The 15,725-nt window shown below is 36.9% G+C and overlaps 1 protein-coding gene across 12 annotated transcripts in view; it reads right to left on the minus strand.

The window, feature by feature from the left end:
• SYNE1 (spectrin repeat containing nuclear envelope protein 1) overlaps positions 1-15,725 on the minus strand; it is a 309,363-nt gene that overhangs the window by 91,676 nt on the left and 201,962 nt on the right. For 9 of the 12 annotated variants that reach the window (XM_034419038.3, XM_034419043.3, XM_034419042.3 and 6 more), the window contains 12 exons: positions 15,514-15,708; positions 14,447-14,620; positions 12,681-12,872; positions 10,866-11,000; positions 9,450-9,553; positions 7,867-8,023; positions 5,393-5,518; positions 5,073-5,228; positions 2,992-3,201; positions 1,562-1,663; positions 727-846; positions 163-363 (listed from right to left, as the gene is read on the minus strand). In XM_034419038.3, coding sequence (XP_034274929.2) covers positions 163-363; positions 727-846; positions 1,562-1,663; positions 2,992-3,201; positions 5,073-5,228; positions 5,393-5,518; positions 7,867-8,023; positions 9,450-9,553; positions 10,866-11,000; positions 12,681-12,872; positions 14,447-14,620; positions 15,514-15,708 — 1,872 coding nt within the window. The remainder of the gene's footprint in view (positions 1-162; positions 364-726; positions 847-1,561; positions 1,664-2,991; positions 3,202-5,072; positions 5,229-5,392; positions 5,519-7,866; positions 8,024-9,449; positions 9,554-10,865; positions 11,001-12,680; positions 12,873-14,446; positions 14,621-15,513; positions 15,709-15,725) is intronic. The other 3 variants (XM_034419047.3, XM_034419040.3, XM_034419037.3) reach the window with 1 other exon arrangement.

The following is a 15,725-nucleotide window of genomic DNA, read 5'->3' on the forward strand; positions in this document are numbered from 1 at the left end:
AATAAAATTTCTTTTAGCCATCATTAGCTTTACAATTATTCCAAATGGCATTTAAGCACATTGAAATAACTACTCTCTTTCCAGATTGGGAAAGAAGAGAATTACAAAGGGCTCTGTTAAATGGCAGCAAGAGTAAATTATAAATTTAAGAATTGTTTTTACCTTATGCTTGTTAAGAAGCTGTTGGATTTCCTTTTTGGAGACAACAATCAGTTTGTGATCACCTGCCATCTTTTCTTTCCCAGTTTCAATCAGGTCTGCCAGATCCTGCAAAGCTTGGTCATATTGACCCTTCAGTGCCAGATTTTGATTCAATCCACTGCGCCGTGATCCTATGATCATGATTAACTCATCATACATATCCTGATAGATGAAAAGAAAAAGAAAAGAAATTACATTATAATCACAGAAGAAAAAGAAATTAGAATACAAGTTCAATTACTTAGGGCCAGTAATGGCAATCAGGATAAGGGAGCTATATGAGCTACATTAATCCTTATGATCATTACATTTCCATCAAAATTTTATTTTTTGATGTCAGTTGACAAATGAAGCAAATGCAATGATTTTTGCAATCTTCTGAAGTTATTTTATATCTGTTTCATGTAAAATGAATTTCTTATCTATAAATAGATAATAAATAATAAATAGATAGTTCATCAGCAAAAAAGGAAAACAACTACTATGCTGATAATTGTAAAAAGTTGTTTCTAATAGTTTTATTACCTGAAGTTTGGATAATTCTTGCATGAAAGATTGATCCATTTGCAGTTTATCTCCACGTTTCTTTAATTCAGTGATACCTGCATCTAAGTCTTTCAGTCCTTGTTCTACTTGCTCAATAGCCTATTAAAGAAGAACAATTCACTGTAATGTCAAAAAACCTAAATTTCAAGGAGCCTTGATGTAACAAATGGAAATTCAGTAGAGATGATACCTACATGAGATAAACCTAGGAATAAGCAACATTCCAGATGGTAGTCTGATTAAGTGTTAAAATCAAACCAAGTCTCTTGGTGAGAAATACTTATAAGAATATGATATGATATATGATATGACACTACACTACACTACACTACAATTCTGATTGCATGCCATTTGTCAAAGACAAAAGAAAGACTCAAAAGTTTTTAATCATCTGTGGGTTATTAGGCACAAAGAATATTTTGGGTTCTTCAGGAGCGTGTTCATTATTCTTGTTGACTTTTAAATGTTTCTCTAATTTGCCAAGTAAAATTGAAGTTCTAAAAATTCACCAAGTTAATTTTATATATACTTTCTGCTGTAGAGCTGCCCAGTCAGGTTAAGTAATCTGACAAAATGTAAGAAAAGAAAACTAAATTATTGTTGAAATTTATAACACTGCCAAGCAGAATTCTTTTTCAAAGGCATGTCTATTTACTCCCATACAAAAAGTATTTCAGGCATTATTTATTCATTAGAATAAATACTGATGGGCACTGCCTGTAATCTGATACTACCTTCTAAGTAACTTGTTGATGTTCATCATACCATATCTTTCTCAATCCTTAAGAATATAAAAATGTTCAATCAATAGTACCTGTATTTGTTCTGTTTCAGGGCGTTCAACTGCTTCTGCTAGTTTCTGCAGTGCAATATATTTATTATCAGCTAATAAAGTAAACATCAACTTCAGGTCATTCTGTTGGTAATTGAAAAAAAAAAGTTAATATATGGAAATAACAGAACGTTATTGTCATTATTGTCCAAGTTTTCTATTGTGCAACATTTTTCCTTGTGGCTTGTGATAACAGGCAGTTTGCAGGTAATAAAACTTTGAGATTGACTCAGATCTTCAGAAGAGACTATTATAAGCCAGAAGAACTCCCAATTCCTGTACAATTACTGAGTGACTAGCATCATTCAACTTGTACTATACATTGGCTGTGCTGATAGCTCTTGCCATCCTTAGTTATCTGTATATGATGAACTGAACTGAACTAGTTTCCTCAGAATTGGTGTCTTTCATTGTCTGGTAAAGGCATCAGTCATCCTTCCTTAGAGATGGCATTAAGTGGGAGGCTATTCTTTCATTTAGTTAATTACTTCATGAACTAATATCTTAATTTGTATACAAAAAAGCCACGTTTGGATGTGTGTGACCCTTTCAGTCAGTTTTTGACTCCTGATGGCTGCCTGGACAAATCCCTACAATTTTCTTGGCAAGGTTTGCAGAAGTGGTTTTCATTTACCAAACAGCTGCTTAATATTGGTTTAACTTTTAAAACAATGTAGTTATTTATTGCTTTGGTATTTAGTATGTCTTTACAAATGAAATCCACGCTGTGTCAATGCAAGGGCTATCAGGTTACTTTGGAGTTTTGTCTGGGGTTGATAAAATAATCCTGCAATTTTTGGCATCTCTATTTATTTGATCATTTCTATTCAATATGCTTTGGTAAAATTAGTGACCTTTGTACCTATGCAGATTCTCAGGCATCCAGGTCATGATTGTCCCAAAGGTGCTCTTTTCAAAAGGCAACTGGACTTTGAAAAACAAAATCCAGTTGCTTTTTGAAAAGAGCACCTTTGGGAGTAACTTTTATACTGAGCCCAATCCTAAATACCACATTATTTAGAGACTGAACATATTGCAGACATAGCAATTAGCATGCTACAAGCAGAAACAGGGTCTTTTTACCATTATATTTTTATATAAGGTTCTGATAGCAAGAAAGAATCTATAGAAATATATTTTGTGTGGCTTTGTGCACTTTTGAATCAGTTTTGACTCCTGACAAAGGTTTTTTGGCAAGATTTTTTGGAAGTGCTTTGTTAGAGAGTTATTGATCCCAAATCATCTGACTGTTTTTATACCTTAAGTGGGACTAGAACTAATAACCTCTTCATTTCTAACCTGGTGCCTTAACCACTATACAAAACCAGCTTAGAAAAATATAATTACATTACCCACTTTTTAAACCTTTAACAGTACAGTAGAAATTCTTAAGAGAATAGGACAAAATTTACCTGAAAATTCAGTATCTGCTGAAGTCTCTCTTTCATATGCTGGCATCTTTGATTTACTAGTGTATCTAGTAATGTTAATCTCTGTAACAAACTGTCCAAAGTGTCTCCTATAACATCTCGGTTATCAGCACTCTCAGGAAACACATGAGAAAATAAATCCTTGCTCTTATCCATTTTTTCTGTCATTTCCTTGATATCTTTAGCAAGAGACTAAAGTGGATTCAAATAAAAACAACATGCTTTTAAAATTAAAACTTTGCAAAACAAAACAGATACAAAACCATAGATGATTGTGAAAAACAATATTATATAGGTAGTGCTCAGGTTATGACCATTCATTCAGAGATTGTTCAAGCTACCATGGCATTGAATGAGTGATACTTAGGATGGATCCTCAAGATATATTTGTCACAGCAGCTCTATACATAAGTGATTGTGTTTTGGGCACTTGACAATTGGCTTACAATGACAATCTCGCAGTCAATTGATTGCCAGTTGTGACCTTTCTGCTACAAGCAAAGCAAGCTCAGAAGGTTGTGAGTTACTTGTATAAGTCACCCCCAATGCTGTTTCTTTGAGGATCTCCAATATGGAAAATTAGATCCCAGGGATCTCGTACTCCACAGCACCCCCTCCATCCATGCCCGCAGCACCTTCTGCCCACAGCCTCACTGACCATCTGCCTGTAGTCCGTAGCATCTACTGGCTATGGCATCAGCACACCCCTTGTAGTCCATGGTGCCTGTTCACGGCACACACACCCCATGGTACCTATGTAACCCCTGCACTCCTTGACTGGGATTCCCACCTCTTCCATTTTAACAATCAGTGAAGTCCTGGAGGAGGGACAGTTTACTTTTAACATCAACTGCATCTGTTGTCGCAAAGTAATGTGGTCATGTGACTTGCATTTTACAATTGCACTGTTTAGTGATGGGATTTCCAGTCCCAATGACCATCATAACTCAAGGTTTATTGGTATGTGTTCCTTGACTAATGTTAGCAATAGGAATAGCAACAAGAATTATATCTCAAATCTAAACATATTTACAGTATCCAAATCCAATGGTTCTAAAAGCTTATGGCAAATAGAGGTGAGAAGGATTATCACAAACTCTCACTTCTCTCTTGAGGATACAGATCACAGTTTCAAGGAATTCATATAGGCTGTTCATTTATTTCCCAAGCAGTGGTTTTACCAGTGTCCTGTTATTATTTAGTTTATTTTGGATAAGCACTATATGTATGCTACAGTCCAAGAAGCCAATTTTGTGCATATCTGTAGAAATTACTTGATCTGTTCTGATTTACTTTCTAGGAATGAAAGGGTAGCACTAACCTTTTCCCTAACAAATTTGTTTTAGCAGAGGCCTGCCACATCCACCCAGAAGTTAGTTCCATAAACATTATAGAACACTTCAGGGACTTACTTTAATGCAAATGAAATATGCTTTTCTGCTATAAAGACACAAAGGTTTTTTTTTTTTTTGCATCGCTTCTTCCACAATTAATGCTAATAAACATATCTTGTATAGCCTTCTCTTCCAGTTAGTTAGTTAGTTAGTTTATTATATTTATATACCGTCCCCTGTCCCGAGGGACTCGGGGCGGTGAACAGCCAGCAAATAAAATACACAGATACAAAATTTAAAACAATATTAAAATCCAATTAAATCAATTTGGCCATAGTTAAAAACCCTGTATTAAAACCCTAATTTTTTAAAACAATTCTTTTTAAAAAGAGTAGGTCAGGCCAGCCCGGCTTGATGAAACAAAAACGTCTTTAGGGCAGTTCGAAAAGCACGAAGGTCAGGGATCTCTGGGGGCAACTCGTTCCAGAAGGTAGGTGCCCCCCAGAGAATGCTCTCCCCCTGGGGGCCGCCAGCCAGCATTGTCTGGCCGACGGCACCCTGAGGAGGCCCTCTCTGTGGGAGCGTACTGGTCGGTGGGAGGCTACCTGTGGCAGAAGACAGTCTTGTAAGTACCCGGGTCCTAAGCCATGGAGCGCTCTAAAGGTGGTAACCAATACCTGTTAACTGAAAAGAGGTCAAATTTAACTCATAGGTTAATGATTGTCTTACTTCTTGATTATCAAGGCACGTTTCTGTCACTTCAGGTAATAGGGCCGTGGCAACAAACAAATGTTCTTCCACCCCATCTAGCCAAGATGAGGTAGCTGAAACACCTCTGTATAGCTTTTGCTCAAACTGCAGATTCTCCTTTTCAGCACCTCTAGCCTGGAAAAAAAAATCATTTAAAAGGAGTTATATATCTGGAGAGAGACAGAGGGGCAAAATTTTATCTTTGCAAATAATTTTTTTAAAAATCAATTAAAATATTGTTTAACTTATTCTACAAAACAGCTAAGATTTTTTAAGTGATTAAAATTAAAATATTCTACCTGGGAAGGAACACTTTTGAAAGCCTCATTCAAACCAACCAGTAAAGATTTAACTGATGCTTTATCTTGAGACTTCCCTTCTTCTTTGTGCATGCCAGGCATAAGCCGGTTTGGTCTACTGTAAACCTGTTGGGGGGGGGGGAAATAATAATTAAAATATTTCAGACATATGAGAAAAATAAATGAAACTTTTTTTTCCTTCTCCTTACCCTGTTACGATTGTTTTAGATGTTTATTTATTTAACAATACTTATAGACTGACCCAGGGGTGAAATCCAGCAGGTTCTGACAGGTTCTGGAGAACCGGTAGAGGAAATTTTGAGCAGTTCGGAGAACTGGCAAATACCATCTCTGGTTGGCCCCAGAGTGGGGTGGGAATGGAGATTTTGCAGTATCCTTCCCCTGCCATGCCCACCAAGCCACGCCCACCAAGCCACACCACGCCCACCAAGCCACGCCCACAGAACTGGTAGTAAAAAAAATTGAATTCCACCACTGTCTCCAACCCCTGGCCCATGGACTGGCACCGGGCTGCAGCATGCCAGAAACCAGGCTGTACAAACAAGGCAAGCCCCATCTGTGATATGCAGGCAACATGTGAAACCATGCCCCCTGTGGTCCCTGGAAAAACCTTTCTCCACGGAACCGGACCCTGGTGCCCCAAAAGTTGGGGGCCTCTGTTCTAGAAGATTGTTAGTCTCCCAGATACTAACTCCCAGTCTTCATCGGGAGTTATCTTCTCACATAATCTGGGGGCTTTTACTGAGTTGGCCTCCTGCAATGCTACATTCAGAACCTAAGAGAGATTCATGTGCTCACTATCTGCTCTGCTCCATCTATTAGCTCCTTGCCATTTACAGAGAGGTTTTAAAAAATGGAAAAAGTTTCTGTCTTTAAAAGTGGAGAGATAAATTGGTTTTTAAAGTGGGAAAAAAATCCAGCTGCTGAGATGGCTTCATACCTTTACAATAAACCTTATTAAATGAAACTCCAGGAAAACTGAATGTCAAAAGCTTGACTCCAGCCTTCTGTTTCACAACCTTTCATTATCACATAAGGGAGTAGAAATTGTAGCAGGCTTTTTTTCAGTAATTGGACCAGATGGATATAATCATGCTCAGGAAAGGAGTCACTAAAATAACCAAATGCCACATCATATATGGTTATGAGCAGTGGTGAAATCTAAAATTTGTTACTACCGGTTCTGTGTGGGTGGCTTGGTGGTGGTGGGTAATGTGACTAGGTGGGCGTGGCCAATTTTTTTTCTTTTAAAACCATTTTTTTCTACAACCTCTTTGGCAAAGAGGTTGTAAAAAAATGCTTTCAAAAGGCTCTGATGATCCAAGATGAGTTGCCTGATCGGCAGAGGCTTTTAAAAGAAAAAAAACCTCTGCCGATCAGGCAACTCAGCTTGGATCATCAGAGGCATTTAAAAGAAAAAAAACCTCTGCCAATCAGGCAACTCAGCTTGGATCGTCAGAGAGGCTTTTAAAAGAAAAAAAGCCTCTGCCGATCAGGCAACTCAGCTGGGATTGTCAGCTGACGATCCCTTTGACAATCCCAGCTGAGCCACGCGATCGTCAGAGGCTTTTTTTTTAACTTTTAAAAGCATTTTTTCGGCCGAAGTGGTTGTAGAAAAAATGCATTTAAAAATTAAAAGATAAAGCCTCTGATGATTGTGCGGCTCAGCTGGGCATGGGGGGGGGGGGGGGGGAGCAGGGATTTTTGCTACCGGTTCTCCAAACCACCTGCCTCCATCGCTACCGGATCGGGTGATCCTGTCCGAACCGGGAGCATTTCACCCCTGGTTATGGGTAATAACCAGCATCTTGAAATGATGCATCAATTGCAGCAACTGCAAGATAGGAGTAATTCTAGAACAGTAGGTTGCTCTTGCTTCTAGTCTCCCTGATGCATTCTGCACCAGCAAGTACTTCTGAGTGTCTTCACCATATAAAGTGAGCTTCAGTACAGGTAGTCCTTGACTTACAACAGTTAATTTAGTGACTGTTCAAAGTTACAAAAGCACTAAAAGAAGTAAATTATGACCATTTTTCACACTTATGATCATTGCAGCATCCCCATGGTCACGTGATCAAAATTCAGACGCTTGGCAACTGATTCATATTTATGACAGTTGCAGTGTCCCAGAGTCATGGGATCACTTTTGGCAACCTTCTGACAAGCAAAGTCAATGGGGAAGCCAGATTCACTTAACAACCAGGTCACCAACTTAACAACTGTGGTGATTCACTAAACAACTGTGGCAAGAAAGGTCCTAAAATGGGGCAAAATTCACATAACAAATGTCTGTCTTAGCAACAGAAATTTTGGGCTCAATTGTGGTCGAAAGTTGAGGATTACCTGTAGTCCCTATTTAGGTCCTTTTCCATCTGCATATGAAACATTGCTAAGCTAACCTTTAACATTGTTCATATGAAGAATGACAAAAACAATTCTGAAAGGTTACTTACTGACTGCTCTTGTTCTTGTTCCAGAGCATTCTGTAGAAGTCTGTGCTTAATGCTGAATTCTTGATTGAGACTTTCCCATTTCATTTTCATCTGATCTTCGCCTGGGGGCTTTTCTCCTTCTAAATTCAGTTCTTCTGTTAGTTTATCTGGCTTTTTGCTATCATATAAAATATAAATACAAATCATGAGAATGGAATTACTGTGATTTTTCAGTTAGCATCTCATATGATAAGATACCAGAGTTTTAATGACTTCTCAAATCATGCAGATTAGGGTGGATCCTTAATTGTGCCATTAAAAATAAGATTTGAATTTGGAGTCCACTTGAAGTAAATTGGGCCTAGCTATCTCCGAGACCGCCTGCTGCTACCGATGTCCTCCCATCGACCCGTGCGCTCCCACAGAGAGGGCCTCCTCAGGGTGCCATCAGCCAAACAATGTAGGCTGGTGGCCCCCAGGGGGAGGGCCTTCTCTGTGGGGGCACCTACCCTCTGGAATCAGTTGCCCCCGGAGATAAGAAGAATCCAGGACCTCAATGCCTTCCGTCATTCCCTGAAAACCTATCTTTTTCAACAAGCCGGGTTGGCTTAAGAAGAAATTTTTAAAATTTTTAAATTCTTTTAATTAGTCTGTGATTCTTAACTTTCGGGCCAAAATTTATATATATTTTTAAATGTTTTAATATTTGTATTCTATGTTTTTTATCTTGGCTGTACACCGCCCTGAGTCCTCAGGGAGAAGGGCGGTATATAAATTGGAAATTAAATTAAATTAAATTAAAATTGAAGTTACATCATTGGCATTGACAAAATCACCATTAGGCAATTGCAAAAGGCAGCTTTACTTGGAACAACTTACACCTGGCAACGTTACATTTAACAGGATCAAATAACAATATTTGCCTATCCCAAATTCTTAGGAAAGACTCAATAAGTGGATAAAAATGCCAAATTCAGTCTAAATATCTGGCTCACTGTGTGACCATAATATTGTCATATCACTGTTTGAAACCATTTTTCATAATGATAATATAAATGAGCTAAATTCATTTTAAATTAATCTAACAATTCAAGAGGAGTTGTAAATTAAATATAGTAAATATTAATGAGTTGCTAAGGCTAATATTTTTAGATGTAATAAATTTATCCTAAACTATGCTGAGATATGCTAATTTTGAGTCTTTCATAAAAAGCAAAGCCCAGACTGTGTGATTTAGGTAAAAAACAGTTTTCCTGAAATTTTATCCATCAGATGTAATGTTACTATAATTTCATGAATTTCCAGTGCATCAATTCAGAGAAGGTTTGTCTGAAGAGATCCTCACTACGGGAGAATCTGATGGTTTCTGATATTTCCTACCATCAGCAGTTTCATTCAATTTTATGTATATCATCTTATTGAAACATTCTCATAAAATGGTTAGTTAGGAAAAAATACTCAAATACTTACTTAATCTGTAGATGACAGACACATAATTGAACCTCTTATTTTAAATGTAAACTATTTTTTTCCGTACAATCTCCCTACAAGGGAATATATAGACATGATCATGGAAGATGAAGCATTTAAGCATAAATATTCACCTAGAATAAGGCATATCTGAAAATGATTGAGTTAAAATTTCTTCTCCACGACTTGCCACTGAACGAAGAAGGTTCTTTTGCTCCGCTAGTTCTTTCTCTAGTTCCTAAAAAAAATAAACAAAACAAAAGCAACTGCCTTAAATACATATTTCTAACAAAGAATACTAGATTTATAACTGTTTGGAGATATTTACCTAGAAAGAAAAAAATGAGCTGAAATCAAAGTATGTACGTTTTTTCCTATAGCCACTGTATGTAAGTTTTTTCAGAGAGCCACTAACAGAATTATTTGAACTACAGTTAAGTTCTAATTTTGGAATGTCCCCTCTCCTATAGCCTTTCCAACACACTGAGACAAATGTTAGTGCCGCCTTTGCTATCCATTCTCAGAGGCTTTACAGTTTCAGGCAGTAGGCATATAATTAAGCGTGTAACTGCTATTTGTCACGGTAAAGAAAAAGAAGCACATTTGTAACAAGATTTGCTAAGCAGCAGCTGTCATAATTTCCAGAAAGATTATTTCATCTCTACCCATATATATTATAAAAATGTCTTGGGTGATCTTTGTCTGTATTTTATTACTATTCTATTACTTCCAACAGAAATAACAACAACATGTTTAGAGCAGATGTTGGAATGCTGCTTATTAGAAAATGGAAGCGATTATAGGATGCATCAGAACAATAACCACTGTGGAAGGATTGTAGGAGGAGAGCTGGGTTGATCTATAGACTATAGTAGCAAAAATTGTTATTGCACACTAAGATTAAGATTGCATATTAATGGAGCTAATCTAATAATAAACTTCCATTATTATGCAATCTCTATATACTGTAGGCTGCACTTCAGTATTGTATGGTTTATTTGGTCCATCCATATATTTATTGTAGATATTTACAATTGAAAACAGCATGCACAGACCCCTACTTTTATGACAATTTATAAATTACAAAATGGTTCCAGTTTGGACTGGAGACTGAGTGCAGATATTCATGTTCTCCAGTGGTGGTTGCCCCTGGTTGCCTCCAGTGGTGGGTTGCCCCCCTAGAACCGTAGTAAAACCAGTGGGAGGCTCCGCCCACCAACCCTGACATCATCAGAACGCTGCTGTGCATGTGCAGAAGCTTCTGCGCATGTGCAGAAGAGCGCGCAGCCCCATTGAGAACCAGTAGTAAAGGTAAGTAGAACCCACCCATGATGTTCTCTATATGAAAATAGGAAGAGGGCTAGAAAAGCTACACCCTATTGAGAATATTGTTAATGAAATAAGACAAAGTGTACCTCAATTACACAGATCTCTTTTATGGTTATGACTGAAGCAAGTTTAAAAATCATCTACATATATCCGTGTTGAAATGAACACAATAAAAATCCCTAAACATATATAACATTTGCATTTATGTGCAAAATGCTCACTTTCTGTCTTTGTATGATGCTTAGCTGTTGTTGTGAACGGGTTGTTTGTGCTTGAGCCAACCACTCCTGGACACTGGGATCTTGAGATGTGACCAGATCTGATTTATATTCTTCCTTTTCCTGTACAGCTCCCTGCTTTAATAAAGAAAAAGAAGGGAGGGGGTGGAGTGTGAGTAGGAAATACCAATAGAAGTAGGATTGCTATTTGAAGTGTAATTTTGTGGCTTCTTAGCATGATGATTTATATATAGATTTAGGGCTTCTAAAATGGTTTTTGTAAAGAAAATTTACTCAGAAGACAAAGCAAAAAGGGATATAAACGAGGAAGACATGACAAGAAGAGATATCGTGATGGAGAGAATCTCATCTTTACAAGACACAGCTCTATTGAATCTCTTTATAAATATGACGAATTCATCTGGGAATGTAGGAAATTTGTTTACCATACCTTGCTTATAGTGATGCCTATTTTATGCTATTCAGAGTCAGATCTATATCAAATTACTCAAAACAGCTTCTTAAATTATTTCCACATGTCACACCATATTATTATTAAAGTTTAATACATGAAATTAATTCACTAATTTAGATCAGAACTGGAATTTAAAAAGAATGGCATTCCTAATTTTAATGTTTTGTTTTATTTGGCAATGTGATTTGGCATACTGACCAAAAGTTACCATTCCTCTACTATGATCAGAAATATAAGTCTCTGGTTATTAGCAAAAATATCATATGCTTTATCATTTAACTAAGAATTAAATAAATAATAGGACACACACGCCTACAAAAAGATCACAGATATCTGGAACAAACCACCTTGTTGAAAAGAAATGACAAGATAGATATTCTAAATATTTGAAAAAGAAGTTTGAAATGGTATTGTGTATGAATGAACTGCTCATTTGGCATGCAAACTTTTCTATATAGAAATATTTATTTATTAAAATCATATACTGCCCATCTCACTCTGATAAGCGAACCAACCAACCTGGCAGATGATATCCTAATTCAAAAACTATGTTGAGAAATGAGAAGCCTTAATGTGCATTGGCAAGTCCCTGCATGTATTGTGTCCATAATGATCACAGACAACATCCATATGGAATTGTTATATCAAATAAATGCTCTAGAATTAAAATGTATACCCTTATTTAGTGAAAGAACACTACTAATGAAAGCAGGTCTTTCCTCATTTAGTTTCTTATCCATGTAAACAAAAAATGGTGTATTAGAACAAAATACTACTTGCCTTTTCTCTCTGACTTTAACCAATTAACAATGAATTAGTAATTTTATTTGATTTATGACTTGATTAATGCTCATTTTTATATCAAGGTTACAATATTTGAACATTTGTCCTAAAACAAAAAGTACTCATCAGAATAGGAGGAGAGACAGTTTGGTATACTGGTTAAGGCACCAGACTAGAAAGAGGAGACTGGATGTCAGTCCCAGTTTCAAGTGGATCACTTTGGACCAGCCATTCTCTTTTAGCCCTAGAAAGGAGGTGAGGGCGAACCACTTCTGAGAATCTTAGGGACTGCTCAAAGCAATTGTCAAGACTTAAGGCTGACTCAAAGGTGTGTCCACAAACATACACAGAGACAAAAGTAGAAAGTGGGGAATAAAACTGAGCTAGTAAATCAGCTCACACAGTTTGTTATTTAATTATATCAAATATTACAAAAAAAAAAAAAAGAGGAAACGTTATCCCAGAGTATATATTCTTAACATTAAACATTATACTATTTCTCAATTGCTACACATAAACCCAAAAAATACGTTTAAAACCAGTTGAAAAGAGCTCCTTACCTGGATGTTGATCTGCTTGTCATGAAGGATTCTCTGTAGTTCCAGAAGACTTCCCTTCAGCGTTCTGAGTTTCAGTGCCAGCTGCTCAGCCTCATCCTTGGTTTGAGCTTTTCCTTCCATGAGGAGGTTTTCACTGTGTACGGACAGCTCAGACAAAGTCACCACCTTCTGCTCAATTTCCCCAAGCATATTCTGAAGCAGCAAAAACAGCGAAGCAAATTCATACATTCTGAAGCATCCATCAAAAACCTACCTCACTCTTTCTTCAATGAAGAAAAGCAAACAAATTCACATTGTTGCTGAGTATTTTCTCAAACTCAATGTTCTCAGAAACATGCTTAAGATATTTCATTTGTAAAAAAAATTTTTTTTGTTTGAAAAGAAAGACATAAGTGATAAATATATGTTGGATGTCACTGTTGCTTATATGTTTGCTTCTGTTCCATTTCTTTAGTGCAGTAATCTAGCAGACAATGACATCCGTAGATTATTGCAATAGGCAGATCTCATTTAGTTACGACAGCTTGTGTCTTATTTTTCTACTTCGTATACTTCTGCACTTCTCACCCTTCCTTCCCTCATTGCTCTCTTGAATTGATAAGCTTCTTCTCACAGTGGATATTTCTGATTGGTGCAAAAATGGCCTAAGATCCTCTGCATAATCTTCTTTCACTTAGAGCGACTTAAAGGGACAAATCTCTGGCATATTTATTTTGAAATGCAGATAATTTATTTACATGCAGTCTAAATATTCTGATATCGACAAGTTTAAGGATTTCTGGGTCAAATTATTTGCTCTTTTTTTATTTTTATAGAATTCTGAGGTTTACATAAATTCGAGGCAGGCTAGCAGTTTGTCTAAAACTGTACCCAAAGGCAATTATATAATGAAGCATAGCTGTCTGGTAGAAATTACAATGAAATTAACATGGTGCAAATTATGTATTTGTGTCATGATACAACTAGTCCTTCTCACTGCATACAAAGATGGCATGACACATTACTCTCTCCCATTACAAAGAATAAACAGGTAAAATGAAACAGATAAGCTAATTCTCTTTCTAGAAGATCTTCCAACTAAACACTTATCTGCTTCTATAAACACAACTTTATTAGATTCTTCATAGATTATCTCTCCTTTCTCATGTAAATCAGATCACAAGAATTTAGTGATGTGTTTCAGATAATCCTCGCCTTTGCTTAAACAAAGTCTTGAATTTTATGCCTCCTGCTAACCTCTTCTCCAAAGGACAATCATTTAGAGTTTAGAAGGACTCTCTTCCCCTTTAAAACTACCTGTAGTTTATTATTATGTTCAGTTTATTTTATGAATATATGGATTATTACACAAACCATGACCATAAATCATGGGCTGATCTTGACTTGTTTCAACAAACTACAATTTAATCGGAGTTTAAACTTCTTCAATTTAAGAAAATATTTTTTCTCTTCAGTAATTATTTATAACTCTTAAGGTTTAAAGCATAAAATTGTCACTATTGAAACATTTTAAAATTACTTGCATTATAACTAGACTTTATTGTATGATATTTTAAGCCTGAAGAAATCACCCACCCACCCAACTTGTTACCTGAAATAATGCCCTGTAATTTAATTTTATTTTGACACACTTAAAACTGGCCCAACTGCTAAGAGTTGACACTGATCTGATGGCACATAATCAATAAAAACAGCATTCCTGTTGTGAGTAATGTTAATTTATTAAATATTAGAAATAATACTTAAATATGAATAATTTTTTCCACCTGGCAGTCAACCAACTGAGAATCCATATCCATAGGCTCCTCATCAGTCACCAATGTAGTATTTAGAGATGCTTGTGTGTTCAGAAGCCAGTGATCAAGTTCATCTGCCTCAGAGCGATACCTTTGCAATGCCTGCTCTTGCCGCTGTTCTTCCAGTTGCTCATTGAGTTTCTCCTGTGAATTAGACACTATTATTTGTAACGAATTTGTTTTCAAATGTCTGCCATCTTGTTAGGTGATCTCCTGGCCCACGGGCCAGATACGTTAAACTCCTGGCCCACGGGCCAGATGCGTCATGCGCTGGCCACACCCACACCTAGTTTAACGAAGGGGGAAAAGTCCCGATATGTTATGTGACACCGCCATGACAACGTGAGTTTGATATCCCTGTCCTAGCTGAAAGGTGCAAAAATAGTCAGGATAGAAAAAGCTAAGGGCTTTTCACACATTGAGTTTCTCAAGAAGAATGGGAAAGAAGTTGAAATGGGCTAAAGAGCTAACAGAAGGGAAATGTTAGCCTGAGAGACGGAAAGGGAGAAAATGGCTAGCATGGATTGGATTAAAGTAGTTTCAGATTTCTGAAAATGTGCATGTTCCTCGGCAATAGGAGATCACCAAAGAGGAGTTAGCACAATGCATAGGGAGAAGATAACAGTTTGAGAGATTAATTTATCCCAGGCAGAATTCCCAGGAGAGAATAATATTAATTCTTTTGCTGGCCATAAGATGTATTCTTAACACATAACCTTAAGTTAAATCTATGCAGGATTTAGTAATTGCTGCACCGTGTGAGATGTTGACCCTGCCCTACGGGAAAAATAAAGAGAAGCACTGTTGCTTCTGCAGTAATATTGCAGAAGGGGAGTTTCTCATGTGCAGCAAACTGTGCAACTGAAGCATGAAGGAGTCACGACTTAGTACAATGAAAACCATCCAGCCATGGTGTTGTTGGATTATAGAGTTGGATAGTGTCAGCTTAATCCATCAACATATCCACAGTCCCCGTTGAAAAATTTAATTTATTTACTGAACTGTGTAATTAAAACTTTCTTTCAGCATCCTGGTACCTCAAGAAGCTGCTGTTTTCCTGAAGCTTTCATCTTAATAGTGGCCATTCTCTCTGCTAACACGGTCAGTGTGGATTGCAGAGCCAACTGCTCAGCAGCATCTGCCTCTAATGGTTCAGATACCAATTCCTCCGCTAATGAGGTTTGTAGCTCACTTATTTCCTCTTGGAGCATCAGAATTTCATCCATCAAAGCCTATTAAAGACAGAAGT

The sequence above is a fragment of the Pantherophis guttatus genome, chromosome 1 (genome assembly GCF_059756535.1).
Source record: "Pantherophis guttatus breed Tessera chromosome 1, ASM5975653v1, whole genome shotgun sequence".
NCBI classification, from domain to species: Eukaryota; Metazoa; Chordata; class Lepidosauria; order Squamata; family Colubridae; genus Pantherophis; species Pantherophis guttatus.